This window comes from Solanum lycopersicum, chromosome 1 (assembly GCF_036512215.1).
Source record: "Solanum lycopersicum chromosome 1, SLM_r2.1".
In the NCBI taxonomy this organism is placed as follows: domain Eukaryota; kingdom Viridiplantae; phylum Streptophyta; class Magnoliopsida; order Solanales; family Solanaceae; genus Solanum; species Solanum lycopersicum.
This window is the reverse complement of record NC_090800.1, coordinates 93,947,366-93,972,179: the sequence shown is the minus strand read 5'-3', so window position 1 is coordinate 93,972,179 and position 24,814 is coordinate 93,947,366. Positions and strand designations below refer to the sequence as shown.

Below are 24,814 nucleotides of genomic sequence, written 5' to 3'. Positions count from 1 at the left end.
ATTTCTATGATTCGAATTTAGAACAATAGCTTATTTATCACAGAGTGAACGTATAATATGCAAAGGAATGACCATGCATTTTCCTTCGTTGTTGTTTGCAGCAAGCCAACAAAAGAGCTGGCTTGATGATGTTAGTCACATTGTATATATTCCCCGTGGAATTCTGATTTTATTGTGGGCACAACACATAAACCTATACAAATTATCAGCTTCCTGTAGATCCAATGTTCTGTGAAAGAATTTGCATCACTATAAGATGGTAGGTCAAAAATTGCCTCTTAATAAAGCATTCTTGATGCCATGTTTTACAACTCTGCTTGACTCCATAACAAACCATGAAGGACATTTAACTCAAATAGGTCCAGAAAAGTCTCTAAAAAAAGTGTATAATTTGTTATCAAAGTTGTTTCACCAATTATGACTACAACAAACAAACCTTTCAGTTCTTTCCAGTCCATCAGTTTCATCTGATAATGACTGCTTCAAATACAGAGTGCAATGGTTCAGTTGTGAGTTAAATTGGGCCAATACAAGTTCAAACGGAGGGGCTGAAACATATAGACAGGGTGTTTAGGAGTTGGAGTTCTTCTACACAAATTTACCAAGTAATTCCACAACCTTCATTAAAACTTATAAACCCTCCTTTCTTGCCCAAAGTTTGGATCACTATCATCATTCCCAATAAGAAAAACATGTCATTCTAGAAGTTGAACAGTACACTAGACAATTTTTGTCAAAGCTTGATATCTTAGCCACTGGGCGGAGTAACAGTACCTACAGATCATGGGTTCAAGCCGTGGAAGCAGCCAATAATAATTGCATTTCTATATCAAACACCCTAGGAGTGAGCGGCTCCCTGTTAATACAGGATGCTTTGTGCACCGGGCTTCCCCTTCCCCTTTGAAGGTTGCAGCATAACACAAGATTTAAAATAGAAGGCTTCAAATTCAGATTTGTGTACTAATAATGGCTGCCACAAACAGCATTATAATGCTAGGCTAATATTTGTTTCTATGCAGCAACAGCAAAACATGATTACTTCAATTGAAATTCAGCATAGTACAGAACTTTCAGTTGCATATAGCTATATAACTATTTCTCCATTCAAATACATCTCCAACAAACCAAGATCAAAAGACTGGTAAATATCCCAGGTACCCTCTAACTTGTGTTAATTGATCACCCTTTTACGAACTCCTGACAGTGTAAGGGAAATCAAACTATAGTAAAGCAGAGAGATTCAAATTATTCAGAAAAAAAAAACAAAAAATTGTTTAGAAGAAACATATATGTTCATCATACACTGTTGTTGATAATTCTCCGCCTTGCAAGAAACCTAGCGATCGGCGGCGTAAGACCAAGGGTTATCGGAACCCTAACAGGAAACAGAGCCTTATTAAGCAGCACAGCTACAGCAAGAGCACCGCCACTTGACGCCGCCAGCTCAGCAGTACGATTCCTCTGTTTTGGCGTCGGCGCCGCCACACCATCCTGATTAAAGGGTTCTTCGATAACGAACCCATCAGAGGAAATCACTTGCTGGGGTGAATTAGGAATTTCATCTACTTTTTCTTTGGATAAACCTGGCATTCCGATTTTTTCGAACAGGGCTTCAACGTCTACATTGTTCTTAACAGCAACATAAAGACCTGTAATTGAAGCTGCTGAAACAGAGAAGTGAACACCCAATGCTACCTTTCCGTATTTCTTCAATAGCTCTCTGAATCTTCCAGCCATTGTAGCAATGTCTATAAGCTTTATGATTTACCGATTTAAGTTATTCGTTAGTAATTTAGGAGTGTTATCGGCTAGGGTTTTTCAGGGAATTTGAGTTGTATAGAGAGGATCTTGTTGACTTGAGAGCCACGTTGGTCCTTGTAATTTGTTAGATTTTGCAATTTCGTCCTCAGAATATTTCAATACAAACAACTTAGAAGATTCATGAAAATTCAAAAGAGGGTAATACTTTTTCCTAGACGTTAAAAACATAGCAAATTATCATTTTATTATAATAATTATCTATTATTCTATTAAAGAAATATGTTAAATTTACTTTTTTTACACTTTTAAAAGTAAATTATGTTTATTGAATAAAATTATAATAATATTTTGAACTTTGAATGAAGAAATATACGTGACGTTGAAGTTTGAACTCTGACTTTCACTTTTCTAGAATCTCCAAATTAAACAAAACATTGGTCACTTAGAAAAGTAAATTAATTGTACTAGCCTCTGGCTATTTCATACGTAGACAAAACATTGGTCACTTAGAAAAGTAAATTAATTGTACTAGCCTCTGGCTATTTCATACTCTACGTCCCACAAATAGTCATTCATTATATGAATTATGAGAAGATAATATTAAAGTTATACATCAAATATACATGTAAAGTTATATAAAAAATTCGATTTTCTTGTTTCATTGTCAATCTCATGACCCCTCACCTCACATGACTTGTGTATTCCAGAGTGGCCTTTCGTTTTGCCATATCAAGTCATCTTTACAGTTTCTCCTCTTGTTTTGGTACCTAATGTAATGAAATTGTTTTCACTTTTTACCTTTTGTTTTGTTTTTCACAAATAGGCCTATTGCTAGTTTTCAACAGCCCAAAATAGGCCAGGCACATTTCATCTCAGCCCTGTAATTATTTTCAGACCTTTCTTCAGTATGAGGGACCAACCACCAAAGCCCAAAACATAGAAAAGCATCTTCCTCTCTTAGTGGAGACACGTGGCATCATCTCTGTGGATTATTGGCATAATAAAAGCACCAAACTGATTAAAAGCAAAATAAAATGAGACGTTAAAACTAATTTAATAAAGTAATGGCTTGTTTAGTTGTGGAATGAATTAAGGTACTAGGCAAAAAGTACTGATACGTCTTTTTTTATCAAAATGGCAAAAAATATTAGTAGTTTTACAATTAGGAGATGATTGACCCAAAGTAACAATAATTTTGGTCTTAACTTGTAAAATAAAATCCGATCCCGACCCAAAAGGGCTAAGTGCACACAACCTTATCCTATCCGAGTTTATCCTTGCAAAATTTGGGGAACCAACCTTATTCAATCAAAGATTTTGCTTACTAGTTAACTTTTCTAATGAAGGAACTAAGAAAGGCCGATATTGGAAAGAATAGTGTTATTTTTGTAATCTTTTGAAAATTAGCAAACGTTCCTTTGTCTTAACATAACGTAAACAACAACTATTGAGTGTAAATTTTGAACAAACAATATGATAATGTAAAAACAGAGAGGGAGGAATCCAAGTGGAAGATTGAAATGAAAAATATGACCAATACTAATAAGGATGATACAAATAAATACAGCACAGATCCAAGGCTAAGATAAAACTAGCATTACATACAACATAATGAAAGAGTTGCATACATTTCTCTTTCAAACACATATTGAATTAAATAAATAAACAAAAAGATCAATTGAATGCTTTAGTTATTGATTTAATTGGTGGCGTTGCTGCGGAAAGAACCCAAGGCCTTAATAGCTGCAGCTCTCAAAATGTATTGGTGATATGCTGCTGCTAACAATGCTCCCACAAATGGTCCAACCCAAAAGATCCACTGCACATATATACCAAAGAATTAAGCTAAATAGTCGTTTGTTCACCCGCTTAGTTTGAAAATGGGCATCGATGACTTACCTGGTCATCCCAGACATTTTTATTATCAGCAATAACAGCAGCTCCAAAGCTCCTAGCAGGGTTGATACCAGTTCCAGTAATAGGAATTGTAGCCAAATGAACCATGAATACAGCAAACCCAATTGGTAATGGAGCCAACACCTTTAAACATCCAAGCCATATAAAAAATTCTGATTCAAGGGAATTTGAACTTTTATGAGTGAGAGGTACTTACAGGGATATGGGAATCGCGGGCGCTTCTCTTAGGGTCAGTAGCAGAGAAAACAGTGTAAACAAGGACAAAAGTACCAATAATTTCAGCACCCAAAGCAGTGCCATTATTGTACCCAGATTGCACAAAATTAGCACCACCACCTAGTGCGTTGTATGGGTGCGTCATGAATGCCTTGACAAAACCAACTCCACAAATTGCACCTAAACATTGTGCAATTATATAACCCACAGCCCTTACTAATGAAACTTTCCTTGCTAAAAACAACCCAAATGTCACTGCTGGGTTAATATGTCCACCTACAACACACACACACACACGAAGAGTTTAGTTTCATTTAAGTTCAATTTCAAATAGTAAAATTCTAGATCCGTATGTGCTCACCAGAGATACCGGCAGTGCAGTAGACAAGTACAAAAATCATGCCTCCAAAAGCCCAAGCGATACCGAGAATACCAACTCCGTCACATTTATCAGCACCGTTCAACTTCTTGTGTCCGATAACTGTAGCGACAGTGACGTAGAGGAAAAGCAGAGTAGCAATAAACTCAGCAATTAAAGCTCTGTAGAAAGACCAGAGTTTGAGTTCAGCAAAATCGAGCAACGGTGCAGGTGGTGGATCCACATAATCTTTGCCATGCTGCTGAACTTGTCCTTCTTCAATCACTTCTTTTGACATTTTTGCTTCGGAATCAATTTGTATCAGAGGAAATAATATGAGTGCGTTGTGAGCAAATGGAGAGAGGAGAGCGGCTTTTATGGATAAGGTAAGGGTACTATTGGAATAGAATTTTGAATTTGAAAGAAAAGTACATACGTAATTAAAGAGTGTGCATTAGTTATTATACGGTGTTGTACCAGTAATATTTACAAAAATTTTCACATATAGCAAATTAAAAAATTTATATTTATATGATAAAGTAAAATTTGTATAATTATGCTATACATATATAATTGTATAATTTTCTGGTTTAAATTGTATAATTTGTTGACCTATTTCGCTATAATTGTATAATTCGCTATCCTATTTCAATATAATTATATAATTCGCTGCCTATTTTGCTGCAATTTTTGTATAAAATTTGTTTTGCATACAATTGAATCGAAGTAAAATGTATGTATATTGCATAATTATAAGTGTATAGGAAGAAGATATATGTTTTTCTCTCGCTTTATACAAAAACAGAAACACAATATATACACTTCTGTTGTATAAAGTGAGTGAAAACTGTATTTCATTACAATTGTATAGTTCACAATTATATAATTCGTTAGCCTTTTTCGGTGCAATTTTTGTATAAAATTTGCATTTGTCTACAATTGAATTGATATAAAATGTTTGTAAATTGTATAATTAAGTGTATAGCACGAAGATATATATTATTGCATGTGTATATATAATTTTCTCTTACTTTATACAAACCAGAAGCACAACTCATACACTTCTGTGTATAAAGCGAGAGAGGCGAGCAAAGGGAGAGTGGCAAGCGAGAATGGTAGCATGACAAGCGAGATTTTTGGGAGAGAGGCGACTGACAAATTTTGACTAACGTTTGATATGGAGTACAATTAAATCAAATCGTAATTACTTTATTTATTTTAGGCTATTAATTTGCTATTCTATACAATTATCTTTATTTAGAATTAATGGCGTCTAATGTTTTCGCTAATACGTTCGAAAATTATCTTTTGTCATTTGTCAAGGACCAAAAATACAACTTTTTGATTTTAGAAAAAGAAAACATGTTATGATAATTGTGTTTTGATGGGACCAGAACCAGCTAGACCATGTGTTTGGGCTGTATCTGCGTTGTTGTGGGGTTAGACTTTCTTTTGTCTACAAACTATTCTAGCCGTTATACGTCTTTTTTCTTCAACTTCCTCTTTTTTTTTTTCTTTTTTTTGGAAAAAATTGAAGCATAACAATAAATGAATAATAAATGTTGATATAAGAATACAAACCGGCAAGTTTTGGATATAATCATAGGTCGATACTAGTTTTTCTGATCATTCAAATTGTATAAATTTTAATATGTCTTTATCATTTTTCCTTATTTTTTCTATTTAGAGAATTATTTAATCGCATTAGTTTGTTTTATAGAGAGATAATGACCTGAAAAAAGAGAGAATTAATATGTCGTATCAATTTTAGTAGTCTCTAAGGCAAGAATAAGTAAGTCCATAATTTTTATTTTTTATAAATAAGTAAACTAATAGTTTTGAAATAAAAGTAAACAGAGATATTATTATCTATTGATATTATTTTACCTACCCTTAATGAAAGGAACTCCCAAACAAAATTGAAACTGTCATCCACTTGGCATATTCACTTGAAGTAAAAGGAATATTTGAGTGAGTCCTATTCAAAGAATTTTTACAAATTTTGGTACTTGAAGATTTCATGCTTAGAATCTAAGTATGAGATTGAGTTACTTATTAGCTCTTAACTTACCTTTGAATCCCAAAGATAAACCCCTTAGTCCAAGATAATGAAATTAATGGGAAAAATACCTCTTTTAATTAGCATCAGCGTAGATCATAAAACTATACAATGTATTGTCATGAAACTAACTACTTAATTGTATTGAATTTTAGTAATAGTAAATGTTATAGCTTACCTTTATGTTGGAGGCGTTAGATTCATCAGAAACAACTTTTCTACTTCTTACAAGGTAGAAATAAGGTTTTACAATACACTCCTTGGCCATTGCCCTTTTCAAATTTCATTTATAAGATTAAATTAATATATCGTTACTGTTGTCGACGTGATTAGCTTAAAACAATAAAGGTTGAGACAAAAATTTTGTAAACTAACAATGTACAATATTTTAAAATAATCGGTAATAATTAGCATAAATAATTTGTTATTCATAACTTGGTATAACACAATATATTAGATGTAGTATCTTTTCCATAAATTGAATCGAGGTGGTAGGGGATGCATGTTCTCGTACTTATGTCTCTACTTCCTAATATAATATAGTAGCACCCCCTCAGGCCCTCACTAAGAATAATATTGATTGTGTTAACTCATAATCACAACTTATTCTATTATTTTGTTTATGTGGCTTTGTACTTTGATCAATCATTAGTGATACAATTCATTGCTGTACTTATCTGTGTTTAAATGATTATAGTTTATATGTTTTTTTTGCGTGGGTATAGTTGAATTTTTGTTTATTAGTAATTAATTAATGTGGTCAACTTAGCAGGGTACTAATTCTTTATTAGGATAAAGTCAGAAAAATACAATACTTCTCTGTCATCCAACTTAGGCACATATTATTTTATCCCGCCTAAATATTATAAATTAGTTTAAAAATTATAATTTCAAAAACTATAAACTTCCCTTTAGAAAAATTTGAGAAATGCATTTAAATTATGCTAAAAAACTATTAAAAAGATAGCCACCGGCCTAAGTTATATTTCAAAGGAATAATTGAGATTTTCTTATTTTCATTAAAAGCATCGTCCAAAAAATAAGCTTAAATAAAATTCCAAACCCCATCGTAGAATGGACAAATCGATAGAATCATGTGCTACACAGCTAGCACTTATTTGCCTACTTCAACCCCACAACTAATTATTTCCATCTTTATTCCACTAAAAAAAACATATATTCTCCTCTCTATAATAAATAAATAATTTGACTCGAGCACCTTTTTAAAAATTCTTTAGGGATTATTATTATTTTCAAATTTCAGAATGTTATCAAAGAATTTCACACATAACATTTTGAAACTGAAAAAAAACGGCAATATTTCAAAACAAAGTTGGAAAATAATCAGTGTAACTTACATAAAACTCCTGACAAAGTCACTAGATTATATATAAGTACAAAAAAGATATATGTAAAAATGATATGTGAAGTCAGTTTTTTATTAATTTGTGTTATACTCTATATGAAGCTGGTAGATTCTTCTTTAGAACAAACATCTCGTTGACGTTACAAGGAAAAAAAAAACTAGTCCTTATTGTATTGATTACAACTAGTGGAGGACTACTTTTTGCTTGGACAAGACAAATCATCAGAAAAATTGACTCTTTTAGGCGTATTCGATATTTTAGAAAATATTTTTGGACTTCAAACATTTAACTGATTAAAAAACTTAAAAATATTTGTTTTAAAGAATTAGAGAAAATAAGTTCCTCATATAATAATATTTCATATTGATTATATCGATCGCAAAATTCTATCCTCACCGATCACCATCGACTAACTCCTGTCCTCACTCAATTTTCATAGTATTTATCTAGTAAATATATAAATATCTTTTATTCACGTATCGAACTAATTTCTTTTTTAAAAAGATCCACCCAATTTTCCACAACGTACCTTTTGTGTAATAGATGGAGTTTTGTGTTGCTAGTCGAACAAGATAAAAGAGAAAAATCAGAACCAGTGAGAAGTCGACACGTGGTGTTTCCAGAGAGTTCCTTGGGCAGTTGGTACGCAACGGTTGAATCTATTTCGTTCCGTTAGAACCCACTTTTTACAAATACCATAAATTTATTAAGGGCCCCAAAAATATTTCGGTATTAAATTTGTGATTAGATTTAGGGAAAATTAGGGGATTAATAATGGTTATTTGTGAAAGTTTTAATATAGGTAAAATGATCTAAGAGATCGATGTATTTAATTTAATTTTGTTATTTGAACTCTTCTACTCACGATTTTGTCAATTAAACACTTAAAATTATTAAAATAAAATATTTTAAACACCTCTGATTAAGTGTGTCACTATCCACATCATAAATATATCGCCACATCATTTTTTTTATTAGAAATAATATTTTTAAAAGAAAATCTCAAACTAATCTTCAAATTCATTTATTTCTTGATTTCTTTTTATTTTTTCTTTCTCTTCCCATATTTTTCATCTATTTTGCTCCTAATTACATTTTTTCTTTCATAGTGAATTTTTTTTACATGAAGAGGAATTAGAGATAAGCACGCTTCACTATGTTTTTTTATTATAAATTTTGTTATTTTAATGGTGGTGAGAAATAAAGCGACTAAAATAATAGAGGATGAGAGATAGAAGAGAAGGAGATGAAAAATGAGTGATTATAGAAAAATCTTAAAAATGTTGAAAAATAAAATTGTCTTACGTTTATAAAGAATTTCAAATATACGTTTTTCAAAAACTTTTCACAATTTAGAACCACTACCTCCCCTCCCCCTCTTTTATCAAAATCTAAATAAATATTTTTTTCTCAATCATTATAGAACTCTCAAATGATAGGTAGCAAGAAAGAGGGGGAATTGTGGGTAAAAGTACTTGAAAAAATTGAAGAAGAAGATATCGAAGAGAAAGAGAGAGAATTGTGTGTGTGGTGATGGTGGGGTTGGGTGAAATTATGAGGAGGAAGAAGAAGAAACATAATGGAAATGAGTTTTTTTTTTAAAAAAAACAAATTTTTGTCTTCACTTGCTTTTAAAAAATTGTGTATAATTACTCTCTTGATTTGATTCAGTAAAAAAACATCACATAAGCACAGTCAACAGTTAAAGGGGTTTAAAATTATGTATTTTAATAGCTTTAAGTGTTCTGTTGATAAAGTCGTGAGTAGAAGAGTTCAGGTGATAAATATAGCCAACTTTAGTTAATTATCACTCCGGATCAACATTCTATGATTATGAGGTTGAGTTTTGAGTTTGTATAGTTTACATATTTGTAATGTGTATAACTTTTGTATAACATATTTTATATGATTGTTTAAAGTTCATATGTTTGTTTTTGTATAAATTTTATATTTCAACTTTATACAAAAAAAAAATTAGCTCAATAATAGAAATTCATCCGCGAATTATACAAACGAGACAACTTAAATTATAGCTACATCCCATAAATATGTAAACTATAGCTATGGAGAACGAATAAATTTATTATAATGACTATTTACGATAATTTTCCATTTATATCGTATTTAATTATCATATTAATTCAAAAAATGAGATTATTTATCTCATTTATAATTATATTATACAGCAACCCTTTTAAGAATTTAGATTATTTTTAATGATTCTATGAAGTTTTTTAAAATATAAAAATCACTAATCTTGAAGTTGAGTGAAGCGCTCTTTATTTTAAATAGGCTATTTGGTTTTGCCTTTGATATCTCATTCGATGCATCTTCTATTCTGAAATGTCAATAAAGTTGAATCTACGTAATTCATTGTATCAAATAATCCTTGCTTTATTATTAATTTTTTTGGTAAAGTAATATAGTGAAATATATTTTGTTTTTGTATAGACAAGGAACACAGCTTAACATATTTAAAATTTTGTCTTCATTATAAGAATCGGACCACACTTATATTTGCACATATATATATATATATATATTCCATAGTTTCTTGAATTATATTGTCTTATGTATGTGGATATATATTGTGGCATTTTGATTCTTGAAAAGACAAGTTCATGTTGTTGCCCACTTGCCCATAATAAGGAAAAGAAGGTGACAATGAAAACAAACATATATATCTCTTTGTCTCAGCCAAATTTTTTTTGGCAAAAGAACAACATATTGTACACCCTCTCCACCATATGCACTTTCATCAAAATGAGGTTCATACATATTTTTTTATATAAAAGATATGATATGATATTCCAAAAAAAAAAAAACTGCAATTAGATTATTATATATAGTTTGATAATTGGCACATGTGGATGATGTATGTAATAAGACTTTGAGCTATGGAAAAGATCTTTCTTCTTATAATATGTTTATTGTCTAAAAAAACAAACGATCTAGCGATTGAAAAAATAATGGGTAATTTTATATGAATGTGGACACAAAATTGAGGATTGATTAGGCCCAAAATTGAACACCTCCGCATCAAAATGAGGTTTTTGATGAAAGATATGATATTCCACAAGAATTTTTAAAAAAAAGCTGCAATTAATAGAGCAATGGAGGATTATGTATAGTTTGACATATAATTGTGACATGTGATGCATGTAAGAAGACTTAGCTGTGTAAAGATTTATCTTCTTCTCATAATATGTTTATAATCTACAAACAAATGATTTTACGAGTTTTTTTTTTCAAAAGACATGGGAACTACGGTCCCTTTTTACTTGTTCACTTTTGAATTGACACACCTATTAAGAAAATAATTAATGACGTAGTGAGTTTACCATTTTACCCCTATTAATTATGAAGTGGATGAAAAATTCTACATTTTTCATAGTAATTAGTCATTTAATTGTGGGTATAATAGGTAAAAAAAATTATCCTTTCTTGATTTGTCAAAATGGACAAGTAATTAGGGACAGCTATAAAAGGAAAAGTGAACAAGTAATTAGGAAAGGAGGTAGTAACTTTTAGGATTGTGATAGACATGGGTTATATTCTTTAAACTATATTCATGCATCGGATATGACAAACTTCAAGTGATTCCAAGTTACAAGAAAGTAAAGAGTTAAACTTATGAAAACTAGTGGTGTCCTCAGGGAAATAATAGCTTTGGGTAATATTTTCTGGGATTTGCGTGTGACACTGGTAGAGATCCGACAAGTGAAGCAAAGAGGTAGAGTTAGCAACCCATCATATTACTTGTTTTTCCCTCTTCTATATTGACAATAAGGTAGTAGTTTTAAAGGATATATGGCCGTATTGGGAGTAGGATAAATAATCAGGCAAATAACACATAAATCGCAATTCAACTAGGACTAGTTGCAGATTGATAGCTCTACAATGAGCTTTAGTACTGAAGTTGCATAACAGTTCAATGTTATTGCGTGTTGTTCAATCTAGTTGCAGTTCAAACAGCTTCTCCCATTTGGCTTTGTCATATATCATATAGCTTTCATTTTAGTGTTGTTTACCTATTGCTTCACTCTATATCACCTTGTTGCAGTTGCAACTTCTATGGAAGTTAGAAGCAGATGCCAAGGACTGAAACCCCACTAGCCAAACACCACTTCAAATAACAATACGAAGAGACCTTACGATCAACATATATCTCCAGCAATATGTAACTAAAGTAAAAATTGGATCAACTCGTCTTCACTGAAGAACAAAGTTTTACTGCAAAAGTTAGGAAGAACAATATCTAAAGGTTCAGAAGCAAACATTTAAGAACATATTTACTACTACATAACGATTGCGGAAAGAAATCTACTACTATATATTCCCAACTCCATCACTAGAATATGAAAACATTGCCCGGCTTCATTCAAATGCCCAAGCATTCTCCCTCCTGACCTCCTCCTCTTCCTCCGGAGTGAAGTCGTTCTTGATGTTAAAAGTCTTTCGAATCTCCTCCGGAGTCTTTCCTTTGATCATGTCTGCCACAGTCTGACAGGTCAGATCAAGCAGACTCTTGATATTCAGGTAGTTAGCCGCCTTACAAGTCACAACAACAGAACGAATTAGAATCTAAAGCAAATCACCAATATACCATTACAAAGTGAGGAACCAAAGAGCACATAACAATGGGTTAAAGCAACCAACTATATTTATCAGGGCTCCACAGTTCATCTGTAGATTGTTTTAGATTACTTCTACTATCACAACAAGAACACACACAGTGTAGTCCCACAAAGTGGAAATAGGGGGAGGGTAGAGATTACTTCTATTAGCATTGATATATTAATATCGGTGACGGTGGAAGCAAATATTAAACTAGTTATTGAAAGAACATTTGGCTTCCAAAATAATAATAATAATTAGTGAAGTAAAATGAATGTATCACACTCTTTGGGACTCAATATGATTGCCAGATCAAGAGAGTGAAACATACACAATAATGAGCCACCACTCAAAGGGGTTCAGAATTCCCAAAAGTACAGTATCAACAATAAGAATAAAGTTTGTATCAGAAGAAATTATAGGGATGCTATCAGCCTATACTTGTAAAATGCCCAAAAGTTGAAGTTAACTTTTTCAACAACAACAAGAACACACAAAGTGGGAACTGGGGAGGCTAGAGGTTACTTTATTAGTGACAGTGGAAGCAAATACTAACTATGAATTAGGTCATACATTTTGAGACTCTATAATATGAGTGTCAAATCAAAACTGTATACTATATACCTGATCAGCCAGAATTCACATAACTACAGAAACAACAATAAGAACAAAGTCTACATTAAAGGAAATTATAAGCATGCTATCAGCCTATACTTGTAAAATACCTAAAAATTGAATTATAGTATGCGAATGAACCCTAAACAATCAGGCAAATAAAACTATCAATCAATCAATAAGTACAACGAAGGCATAAAAATAGATCTGAATACACAAACAATTAAAGCAAAAGAGAAAGGAAACATCGCATAAAAAGTAAAAGTACAGAGAAACCCTAAAAACAGAAAATGGGGCAAACCAATCACAAGCATAAAAAATTAAACCGAATACACAAACAATAGAAGCATCAGAAACAGAAATCGTAAAACAAGCCATATAATCCTGAAACAGAAAATCAAACAAATAAACCAGCAATCAGTCAAAATCAGTACAGCAAAACCATAAAAAATCAACATAATAAAAACAATTCCACAGTAAAACTGGAACCATACCAGAATCAGATCAAAAAGAGTTCCCTGATCAACTTTAACAAATTCAGCATCAAAGACCTTCAATTCATCCTCAGCGGCCTTGTCCTCTGTCTTAGACGAGGCTTCGACATGGCGCTTAGAGTACTCAATCACCTTTGCCAAGATCTTGCTTGTAACATTAGGGAGAGGGATGTTAGAGCCGGCGCAATCGTCCTCAATCAAGTGCTTGATGGTCTGCGATTCCAAAGCAACCGCCTCATCCACCTCGAAAACCTCACCATCAGAACTCTTCAACAAGATCTTCGTCGGAGTAGACATAGTCGGTCGATGATAAATATCAAACCCTAAAACTGATGACGAGAGAGAAAACGGATGAGTTTTTTTTTTGTGAAAGCAAAAAATAAGAAGTACAGTAGAAAGGGTAATAGATATATAGAGGGGCCTGTTTGGCAATAAATTATTCAAATAATATTTGAGAAAAAAATTGACAATTAATGTTTGTTCATACAATTTGTTATTATTTGGCAAGTACTTTTGGTAAATATTTTAAATTTTTAAATACTAATTTTTCTTAATATTTGGATCAAATCTCATTATTTGGGATGTTTTAAAAATTAAAATTTTAACCCAAATTTTTATCTTTTATAAAAACACCTTCTATAATAATTGTTTGCGTTGTATTACGTAATTTTTTACTTGAATATCAAAATAGTGATCAAATACTTAGTGAATATTAAACAATAATATGATTGTTGATGAAAATGATGAAAAATTATGAAAAATTAGCTCAATGTAACAAAGTCATGTGTTTTGTCTACGTCACGATATATTGAATGATGTTTATTTCACTCACTCCAAATTACTACATTGCTCTAGTGTCATCGACACTATTTGTTATTGTTTTAACGAACATCTAAAAATGTGGTATCTCTTTTCCAAATTTTATAATCGTATCACATGGTGAAATAAACACTGATATATTCATCCGAATAATATTTAATAAGAATATTTGAAAATTTACGTGATAACATAGTTGTATTGCAAAGTTTTGATCATTCAGGTTAAAAAAGTTTGGCCTTTTCGGCTTCACCGACTCGATTTTCTTTTAGTTAAAATAAAGAAGTATTGTTTACTTCTGGCTTCACAAGTTATCTCCACATATATGAAATTTCTTTTTTAAGAGTTTTTATAATTATAATAGTATTTGCTTTTTTATTATTCGAATAGAAAATAACTTCTCAAAGCATATAAATAATCGAATGTTTAATTTGAACTTCGACTGTGAAATATCCACTTTCAAATATAATAATTAAAATACTTTTCTAGGTGATATGTTCAGTAGGAACTTAAAAATATATTTTATTTATTAAGATAGAAATAATAGAAGTCTATATATATTTTGATATACAATTAAATTTTGACATGAGAAAAAAATTGCAAAATGGATAATAAATAAATATACGCACAGCAAAAAGAAATTATCAAATCTTCGTTGAATAACGACTTCAAGTTGCATAGCAAAAGTTGTGAACAAGAAAGTAATATCTAAAGGTTTCAACAACAAAACATTAAGAAAACAACAAACATAACACTAGTTGATAGAAATCTACTACAATTCCAGCACCAGAATACGAAAACATTGGCAGAGCTTCATTCAAATGCCCACGCATTCTCCCTCCTAACCTCCTCCTCTTCCTCTGGAGTGAAGTCGTTCTTTATGTTGAAGGTATTGCGAATGGCCTCTGGGGTCTTACCTTTGATCATGTCAGCCACAGTCTGGCAGGTCAGATCAAGCAGACTTTTGATGTTCAGATAGTTTGCAGCCTGAAATGTCGCAAAACAGTGTGCACTATAATTGAAAGCATAGCATTACAAAGTGAAGAAACAAAGCATATAAACAATGGGTTCAAGCGACCAATTCCTATCCTCGCATTGTTTCTATACACACAGCATGAACATGAACACACCTGGGGAGGGTAGAGACTATTCCTATTCTCACATGTTATATTAGTGACAATGACAGGGTAGCAAATATTAAACTGTAGCTGTTGAGAGATCAATTATCATATTCACTTCCAAATTTTAATAATGATAATTATAATAAGGAAATGAACAGTTTAACACATACAATGATCAGCCACTTATAGGGGTTGGGATTTCCAAAACTACAGAATGAACAATAGGAACAAAATCTACATTTTAAAAGAAATAAGAAGCATGTTGACGCCCCCCTAATGCCTAAAAATTGATGTAACTTGTAAAACATGAACACACAGAGAGGGAACTGGGGCGGGTAGAAGATACTTCTATGAGAATAGTATGTCAATATTAAATCTGAATTGGGGTCATACAGTTTGGGACTTTACAATTTAAGTGCCAGATCAAAAGTACACAACATATCCAACGTTCAGCCAGAATTTTCACAACTACAGAATCTACATGTTATCACCCTATATTTGTAAAATGCCTAATAGATGCACTATAGTATGCGTATGAACCCTAAACAATTAGGATAAATAAATCAAATAAGTATAACAAAGGGCTTAACAATGCAACTGCATACACATACACAGATTATTTTTATTAAGCATCGCATAAAGGTGCGACTACGGATACACCCTAAAAACCCAGACAAACAGGAAAATCAACAAGCAGCATAAACAATTAAACCGAATACACAAACAATAAAATCAACAGAAGCAGAAATCGTAAAACAGAGCATATAACTTCAGATGAAGTTTATAGCAAAAAACCAGGCAAACAGTAGAAATCAGTACAAACAAAATCATAAAAAATTAACGACGAAAAGAGTAAAAATCAAACCATACCAGAATCAGGTCAAAGAGAGTTTTCTGATCAACTTTGACAAATTCAGCATCAAAGACCTTCAAAGCAGCATCAGCGTCGGCGCCCTCTGTCTTAGATGTGGATTCCTCTTCCACATGGCGCTTAAGGTACTCGAGAACCTTTGCCAAAATGTTGCCAGAAACATTGGAAATAGGGATGTGCGAACCGGCGCAATCGTCCTCGATCAAAAACTTGATGGTCTGAGATTCCAAAGCAACCGCTTCCTCCACCTCGAAAACCTCGCCATCGTTGCTCTTCAACAAGATCTTCTTTGGAGAAGACATAGTCGGTCAGTGGGTCGGTGAATCGAGGAAGAAAGCAAACACTAACGGAGAGAGAAAACGGTTGAGTTTTGTTACAAAGCACAAGTGAGTGAGTGAATGAGGGGAGGGAGACTATATATAGGCGTTTTATTGTAAGTAACCGTTTTAATTTTACTGTGGTAATTCTCTTTAATTTACCACCCTCCTAAAAGTTATACCTTTTCGGCTCCATCGACCTAATTTTTATATATATATATATATATATAATTCTCTTTAATGTACCACCCTCCTAAAAGTTATACCTTTTCGGCTCCATCGACCTAATTTTATATATATATATATATATATATAATTGTAAGTTTTCTTTTCTTCTTAAGAGATTGTCTTGAGTAGAAAATAAAAAAGGTAAGAAAATTTGTCAAAATTTTTAAAAGGATAATAAAATTTACTATCGAGTTAAAAGAATAATTTTCTAATTGTGAATTTAATATTGTTTAATTTAGGGTTTTAATTAGGACAGTCACAGTAAGGCGAGGAATTTCATGTGTTTGTAACGCTCAGCGGCCATTAGCCATTTTCTAATTGTAATTTAACACCGTTAAAATTAGAATTTAAATTAGGGCAGCTATCGCAAGGCACTTGTAAGACAGCCTTCATTAGCCATTTTTCTAATTGTATTTTAACACCGTTTAAAGTAGGACATCCATTATAAAATGCGAATTTCATGCGCCGCAAGACATGAAATTTCACGTGCTTTGTAATTAGGGTTTAAACTTGTTATTAGCCTTACAAGAAACGTGAAATTCCACGTCTTGTAACGGCTGTCCTAATTTAAACAATATCAAATTTACGAAAGTTGGCCTTTTAATTCAATGATCAATTTTATTGCCCTTTTAAATTTGTTAATAAATTATCTTACCCTTTCAATTTTGAACTCAAAATTTTTTGCCCTTAAAATTTTATGATAGTGTTTTAATTGAGATTTCACATAAGCATAAATAAATAATTCTTTTTTGTGTGTCTCTCACAATCTTTTATTTTTAGAACTTGCATAATATTTTTATAGTAAATAATAGTAATAATTCATCGTCAAAGAGTATAATTAAATGACTTCTAGAAAGAGCATATTTTCTTTTACGTTATATAAAATATAAATTAATTTAGTGTTTGACAGTGCTTGGAAAATCAAAAAATAAATAATGGAGTAACTGAATTGATCCAACTGTGATTGTTTTTCTATTTTTGCATTTTTCTATCTGTGGAATTTGGATAATATCATTCTTTTTCTTTCTTTGGATAATGCCAAATTCCTTTTGAAGCTAAATTATCATGATTATGCTCCATTGTTACTTTGTCCATATTTGTCATATGAGTTAAGAAGTCCAGAAGGAGAAAATAATGAATATTTTTGTTAGTAGGAGAATTACTTGTAAACAAGTCAAATATGGAGTCGATTTTTTAAATGATCACCCAAATTTAAAAAGTTATTTTAAAATATCATTCATATTTAGAATTAAAACATCACTCAATTATTATTATTTTTCTCTAAATATACTTGATATTTCAAAAGTCTTCCTCTCTTCTAGTTGGTATGACATGTCATTAAAAAAAATTAAATAATAAATTATTAATTTATTTTATTAAACTCATTTAACTAAAATAATGATCATATTATTTCTTTAAATATATATTAATTTATTAAGAATAAATTTCATACTTAAAAATCTTTTATCAGAATTTAACTTTTTATTTTATTAAAAATAGATTTTTGAAAACGTACTATAATATCTTCAATTTTTAATACTTATAAATATATATAGTTAAAATATATTGATATACAAATCACTCAAAAAAAAAAAACTATTACATCAAGTAATCATAAATTGCATAATGAAGTCAACAATATTAAAGGTTGATTAACTATTACAATAATGTTAATTGTGTACTTTGAAATTCATGCTTACCATTTTTTTTTTGAAAAAAATTATAAAGAATAATATTATATTTATTCAAAATAAAATAAGACTAAATACCTCAAAAGTCTCTTTCTATTTTAGTTGTTATATCATATCATTAAATCATGGTCTTGAAAATAATTTAATTTATCAAACTTACGTCTCCACAAAATAAATATATAAATTACATGAGATTTATGAAGATTATAAAAAAAAAGTCTAATTCCTAAATTTAATGAAAGAACTATTGTGTACAATTATTACATGGTAATTTAAAATTCTTAAGTAAATTATTTAAAAAATTTATGCAATTTTTTCACAAATAAATTTTTATGGATGAAAAAAAAATTGGTAAGAAAAAGAAATTTTAATTTTAATTTTCTATATTGCATTATATTTTAACTTCTTATACAATTAAATACATTCTTGTTGAAAGTTGAAACCATATTATAAGTTTTGTCATTTCTTCAAGCTTATTATCTCCTGGAAATTTACTAAATATTTTCTGGCCAACTCCCTGATGTCGCAAACAGGGGCTGAGCCTAATAGATCACATCTGTGTTAAAACAAGAAATTGCGTATAAAATTTGTGTCCTAATTATAGCAAAATCATGTAAACCAAATGAGAGACATAGTATAGCAAGCTTGAAATATATATAGACATTTCCAGTAATTTGGCATATATGTTGAATCACTTAAAAACATTTCAACTTCACAGCTTCGAAACAGGTAAGCCTGCAATAATAAACCATAATGTATTTAGCAAATTGACACAAATTTGCACTTCCTTACGAATTCCATAAACGAGTTGATTACCTAAAGCTTTTGAATTCACAATGCTAGGGCATGCAGCAGGGGGCGGTGCATTCTCATTTAAGAACGGTTCCACGCTGTTTGGATTACTCCAAATTGGGTAGCCTTTAATTTTTCCCTGTAACATCATCAACATTCAGAATCCAAAAACACAACAATGTCACTGTAATTTTCAGCACAATAGTGTCCTTAATTTTGATTCAAAATTCCGTACCAGAACATTCAAAGCGGCCAGGGTAGCCATTCCCTCGCGAGTCCACTGCATTAAGAGTCAGGAGATTTTAGTTTTTTCTTACGAAATGGACACACTTATAAAAAAAAAATCACAAGAATTGGCGAATTAGATGAGAAGTAGCTATCATAGCAGAAAATTGCTTCTTAATTTACACAGATAAATACATAATACGCGCAAAAGTACCTTAGAAGCAGAAGCTATGTGGGGTACCACAACAGCATTCTTCATGTCTGCAAGGCCGGGTTTCATGTAGGGCTCATCCTAAGACAACAAGATCATCAAAGAAGAGAATTACTTGAACGCATAAGACAGGGAAAAAGCATCCTACACTCTACTCGTGTAGGTTACTTTGAGAGCTTTTTGTTTGGTTGAAATGGTGCATTTTACATGTTCACAACGGCAGAACTACTGTCATTACCTCAAAGACATCAAGGCCAACACGGAACATGGGATTTTCCCTCAGATGCTCAACAAGAGCTACTTCATCAATAACAGGCCCCCTACTACAGTTCACAAGTATTGCTTCCTACAAGTTTGGTTTAAGTAATATCATGATATCACATTTTTTGTGTAAATCAGCAAGCAAAATAGATATATTCACTACCTTCTTCATCAGTGCCAGCCGTTCTTTGTTCACAAGATGGTACGTTGTTTTATCAAGGATTGGATGTAGACTTATCTAGAGAAGCATTTTGATCAAGACAAGAAATTGAATGAGAATCCAGTAAATATGTATAAAGATAAATGAATAAGAAATCTTATAGTGCATTCTCGATGTACATAATTACCACATCAGCCTCTTGGAGGACCTCCTCCATGGATGAAGCCCTTTTCCATGTTACAGGTTGTTCACCATTGGCTTTCAAAAACTGACCATAGGCTGCAAAGGCGAGAAAACATATAAGTACATGCAATGAGCTTGAGAAGTTTGTTGATGTAACATTGATTAAAACATGCCTGTCACAAATTTTTCTAGACGAGTAGATTGATATAGGTCGTAGTATATCAAGTTCATTTTGAAGCCTTCAACCTGTTGCAATAAAACACCAAAGTTGCTCCAATTAACATAGCAAATTTACATACAATTTCTTAATCATGGGTTCCAGCGATCACGAAGTTTTTGAAACAGTTCAAAGAAAACTTAAAGAGGATTATACTAGCGCTGATTACCATCATTCTAGCATAAGCAGATCCAATACGACCAGCCCCAATTACGCCAACCGTTTGTCCTTTAAGTAAGTTCCCCACAAACCTGGCAATGAAACCATTTAAGATTTAGACCTAAAGAATTCAGTTATAGACCTGCGAAGACACAATAAACAGAATTGAAGATTTTCATACAAATGTGGAAGCCATCCTTCATATTTTCCAGCTCTCATGAACTCATCTGCCTCCACAATTCTTCTCGCTGCAGCTAAAGAAAGTGAAGCCGCTAACTCTGCTGTAGTCTCTGTCAGTACTCCCTGATCATAGAGCATTGCATCAGAAGATCAAAGGATGCCTCTACAGATATGCACATATTCAGAACTCAAATAAGTTTTCTTGTATCATTTACCATACCGATCAAATCTATTTGATCCAATAAAATCACTCCTACTGCATCTACAAGCTGAGGATTAATTTAACACACGTGTAGACCCTTCAGGACAACTAATGTGCCTTGTTTCTTTTCTAAAAGAAATGTTTTATCAACTTCAAATTCAAAGTGAAATGGGGCATTTCCTCATAACAGAAATTCCAGGTACAAGACCTTATATGACAAATAAAAAAACTTGCTATTAAGAGGATACATAACTGACTTTAAATTTGATATTATACTATTGATTCATTGTTATGTGTTGGGTTAAATGCCAGTTGGATAGGTGTCGGCAAAGATTTTCAGTGGTTTTGATAAGTTTAAACAATTTCATCTTCGACTTTCTAGTCATCCTCCATTCATCCAGAGGGGGTCCAGGATCGAGCTATGTGGGCTTAACTGAACTCATTGCTTTTGGCTCTAACTATGTATTCATATGCAAAACAAAATATAGATATAAAAAGAGAGAGTCAAAAGAATATATGATTAGACATGTCAAGCATTTAAGACATTACAAGCTAAGATGTCTAATCTGTAATGCAAAATTACTGGTTATTGGAGTAGCTAAGAAATGAAATTTAATAGGAAGTGGAAAAAACGACAAGTAGTATAAACTCACAGGTGTATTTCCAACAGCAACACCATACTTGTTAGCAGCTTCGACGTCAACATTGTTGTATCCTACAGCCATGTTACTAAAAGCTTTCCCACCAGCCTTGCTTAATGCAGAGAACAGTGTGTCTCCCCAATCTTCTGTCAACTGAACAACACAAATCATACTATGAAATTTAACTTCCATTGGATACACAAATGAGGAGGTCACATAACAATTGAATGTCCACACATATATAGTTAAAAATGATGAGACAGGTTACTTGTTTGTCTAGATAGGCCATAGATTGCATTTCACTTGGAAAACAAGTGAAATTTCATGGGAAAACGGTAGCTAAAATGGTCCAAATTAAATTTGCCTCTGGACTGGACTGTGGGAACAAATTTACCAAAGTGGTTGGGCAGCAGAGTTAACGGGCAAATATGAATCATTAGCAACATAGCTTGAAGGGTTAGAGTAAAAAATTGTGAATCAGTCATAACACATACCTGGCCAATGACACCATCGCACCTATCTCCAATAAGAGCAAGAATGTCATCAACTGATAAAATAGTTTTCTTCTCAGTGCATATCTACAAAATGAATTCAATAAATAAGTTTTTTCAAAAAAAGACTAGTAGTAGTATAATATATGTTAGTTACTTCGAGACGACAATCTTGTTGAATGAGAAGATTAATCCATCTAGTCCCAGGCATAGATTTTGTGCTGACAACTCTATATTTTCCATTTGGATTCCACACTTCAATTTGCACTGGCTTTGCCATTTCTTCCTCTCTCCTTACTTACTCCAAACTCTAAACTCTCTTGTTTAAATCAATATCATATGGTTTCTGTCATTTTGGGCTGACCACCTCTCATTTTGGTACAAGATAATGAGACTCCAATTTTATGCCACGTAACTTCCCCTCCTATCTTTACCCCAAATAAATTTGTGAACCAAGTTTAAGCGCCCCCACATGACTTCCTTTTCACTCTTTCGTTACCAATCTCTTGTAATTATTACCATAAAACATATATATTCCGCACCCATAATGCAGTCTGGACACTCTAATCTAATCGGATTACTACCACGACATCACAATCTATGTTATAACTAATTGGCTTACTGAAAAGCCAAATTAAGGTTTTATTAACAAAATTAAGAACATCTTAATCATGAAATTTTAGAACCAAAACAACAAAATTTAGATGTATTGAAATGTTGCATGTGGCTGTTAATGACAATCCAATTAATTTGAAAAAGTGTTATAAATAATGAAATATAGATGTAATATATCAAATTCAAATTTTATGACTTCAAAAAAAACTTAAGTATGACTTTAAAAAATTTAATTATGACTTTAAAAATTTCTTTAATTACTTTGAAGGATTACATATAACTTACTTTTTATATATAGTTATCTTAGAGGTAAATACAATGCATTGAAAAATTGAACGAAAAAATATTAGTCATCTTTATTTTTATTTCTTTGCTATTAAATTTCTATACTTCGTTTTGTAACACAATGCTATTTCTTTTTAATTTTTAATATTCATATAAATCAAATATCCACATGGGCGAACACATGTTTGAGCGAAGGAATGTCTGTGACACCATTTAATAAAAAGTAATATATGTTGATTTTGTTATTGAGGTTGGGCTTCAAATAACAACTAAAGCATATATCGTATAACTTTTACGTATAGCAAATATAAAAATTATATTTATATGTTATAGTTATATTTTACATAATTATACTCTATAGCAAACATAAATATATATATTTTGCTATATATATAAAGAAAAATAGTTATATAATTTGTTATGCATATACAAAGAAACAAGTTATATAGCTCTATATACATATATAAAAAAAGATCAATTGTATAATTTATTTATGTATAAAACGAAAAAGAGAAAAAAAAAACAAAAGAAAATAGGGTAGGGCAATATTTGTATTGTATGATTATAAGTGTATAGGACGAAAGATATATATATTTGTATGTGTATATACAATTTTCTCTCGCTTTGTACAAACAGAAACACACACAATTTATGCATTTTGATTGTTTGATAAGCGTGAGACGGGGAGAGGGGAGGGTGGCGAGCGAGATTTAAGAGAGGGGAGAGAAGGAAACAAAAATATATGTATATATTCAATTTTCTCCCGCTTTATTTAAACAAAAACACATTTTATACATTTCTGTTTGTAAGCGAGAAGGAGATAGGCGACTGACAAACCATTAGCTACCGTGCACAATTAAATCAAAGTATGATTATAGCATTTAATTTGAATAATTAATTTGTCATTATATATAATTTTTAAGCTCTTACCAAACCACATATTAGTTAATAAGGGTATAGTTTAATTTATTTACGGTCAGTAAATATAGTTTTAAAGTTTTTGCCATAATTAATGGGACCACTATCTATTTGTATGCATGATAAAAATAGTCGTCCAAAGATTTTTATATAATTTTATTTAAAATTAAATTTATCTCTCCTATTCTCATTCCATATATTTTCCTAAAATTACTCTTCCCTTCTAATTTGAATTTTCATTGAAAAAATTTTGACCTTCTCTCTCCGATATTCTTCCACTTTTCATAGGTAACCGTCAAATTCATGGCTTTCAATATTTTTTTTTGATTCCTTCTATAACAAATGTATATGTAGTATGATTGTTAGTTTTTTTCATTTTTTTGAAAAAAATCTTTATTACTTATCAGATTACAAGTCTTTCAAAATCAGAATAGATGATTTCTATCCATGTATGAGGATTACGAGAGGTATGTCATTGCATGTCAATGTTGTTGATAATCCACCTTCGTTTCAATTGGGTTAACTCTGGATTCTGGGTTAATATAGGGTTTATGGCAAAACATAAACAAGTTTAAGTTGAACAATCTATTGAAGAATTGAGATCCATAAAAAAAATGACCCAATGACAATTCATAAAGTCATCAACACAGCGAAATCTAGCGGCATTAAAATTGTTGAAGGTGGAAGCAAAAGAAAAGTCATAAACATTGATTCAGAAGAGATTGAATCTGCCTCATCAGAACTGGACAAATCTGAAGAATGTCAGGAACATCAGGTAGTGTAATTTATATACAAATTACAAAGTTATTTATATAGTGCTTTGTAT

At 31.5% G+C, this 24,814-nt stretch overlaps 5 protein-coding genes across 5 annotated transcripts; all 5 read right to left on the bottom strand.

The window, feature by feature from the left end:
• Nucleotides 1-1,004: 1,004 nt before the first annotated feature.
• LOC101243648 (uncharacterized) lies at nt 1,005-1,972 on the bottom strand. Its single transcript, XM_004231003.4, has one exon. The coding sequence runs from the start codon at nt 1,735-1,737 to the stop codon at nt 1,297-1,299; it is 441 nt and encodes a 146-aa protein (XP_004231051.1). The 5' UTR covers nt 1,738-1,972; the 3' UTR covers nt 1,005-1,296.
• Nucleotides 1,973-3,276: 1,304 nt separating this feature from the next.
• Nucleotides 3,277-4,600, bottom strand: PIP2-7 (plasmamembrane intrinsic protein 2.8). The gene is made up of 4 exons (NM_001279328.2): nt 4,256-4,600; nt 3,875-4,170; nt 3,661-3,801; nt 3,277-3,580 (listed from the first exon to the last, which is right to left on the bottom strand). The coding sequence occupies exons 1-4, from the start codon at nt 4,548-4,550 to the stop codon at nt 3,461-3,463; spliced, it is 852 nt and encodes a 283-aa protein (NP_001266257.2). The 5' UTR covers nt 4,551-4,600; the 3' UTR covers nt 3,277-3,460.
• Nucleotides 4,601-11,864: 7,264 nt separating this feature from the next.
• Nucleotides 11,865-13,788, bottom strand: SKP1 (S-phase kinase-associated protein 1). The gene is given in 2 exon segments (NM_001319651.1): nt 11,865-12,229; nt 13,405-13,788. Coding segments are annotated over 2 exon segments (471 nt in total). The 5' UTR covers nt 13,702-13,788; the 3' UTR covers nt 11,865-12,055.
• Nucleotides 13,789-14,861: 1,073 nt separating this feature from the next.
• On the bottom strand, nt 14,862-16,617 carry LOC101268040 (SKP1-like protein 1A). Its single transcript, XM_004231000.5, has 2 exons — nt 16,212-16,617; nt 14,862-15,207 (listed from the first exon to the last, which is right to left on the bottom strand). The coding sequence occupies exons 1-2, from the start codon at nt 16,512-16,514 to the stop codon at nt 15,034-15,036; spliced, it is 477 nt and encodes a 158-aa protein (XP_004231048.1). The 5' UTR covers nt 16,515-16,617; the 3' UTR covers nt 14,862-15,033.
• Nucleotides 16,618-19,022: 2,405 nt separating this feature from the next.
• On the bottom strand, nt 19,023-22,671 carry LOC100191110 (glycerate dehydrogenase). The gene is made up of 13 exons (XM_004230999.5): nt 22,328-22,671; nt 22,174-22,257; nt 21,692-21,832; nt 20,838-20,959; nt 20,667-20,748; nt 20,454-20,526; nt 20,285-20,376; nt 20,101-20,175; nt 19,915-20,022; nt 19,680-19,757; nt 19,476-19,520; nt 19,265-19,379; nt 19,023-19,183 (listed from the first exon to the last, which is right to left on the bottom strand). Exons 1-13 carry the CDS (start codon nt 22,448-22,450, stop codon nt 19,161-19,163), a joined length of 1,161 nt encoding a protein of 386 aa, XP_004231047.1. The 5' UTR covers nt 22,451-22,671; the 3' UTR covers nt 19,023-19,160.
• Nucleotides 22,672-24,814: the final 2,143 nt, after the last annotated feature.

Excerpts from the sequence above, each read along its gene's own strand:
- LOC101243648 (XM_004231003.4), bottom strand. The coding sequence starts at position 1,737 with ATGGCTGGAAGATTCAGAGAGCTATTGAAGAAATACGGAAAGGTAGCA.
- PIP2-7 (NM_001279328.2), bottom strand. The coding sequence starts at position 4,550 with ATGTCAAAAGAAGTGATTGAAGAAGGACAAGTTCAGCAGCATGGCAAA. Across the intron at positions 4,171-4,255 it reads CTGCACTGCCGGTATCTCTG|GTGGACATATTAACCCAGCA; the intron begins GTGAGCACATAC and ends TGTGTGTTGTAG. Across the intron at positions 3,802-3,874 it reads CCCGCGATTCCCATATCCCT|GTGTTGGCTCCATTACCAAT; the intron begins GTAAGTACCTCT and ends GGATGTTTAAAG.
- LOC101268040 (XM_004231000.5), bottom strand. The coding sequence starts at position 16,514 with ATGTCTTCTCCAAAGAAGATCTTGTTGAAGAGCAACGATGGCGAGGTT. Across the intron at positions 15,208-16,211 it reads CTCTCTTTGACCTGATTCTG|GCTGCAAACTATCTGAACAT; the intron begins GTATGGTTTGAT and ends GCGACATTTCAG.
- LOC100191110 (XM_004230999.5), bottom strand. The coding sequence starts at position 22,450 with ATGGCAAAGCCAGTGCAAATTGAAGTGTGGAATCCAAATGGAAAATAT. Across the intron at positions 20,527-20,666 it reads CTGCTTATGCTAGAATGATG|GTTGAAGGCTTCAAAATGAA; the intron begins GTAATCAGCGCT and ends TTATTGCAACAG. Across the intron at positions 19,380-19,475 it reads TGGCCGCTTTGAATGTTCTG|GGAAAAATTAAAGGCTACCC; the intron begins GTACGGAATTTT and ends ATGATGTTACAG.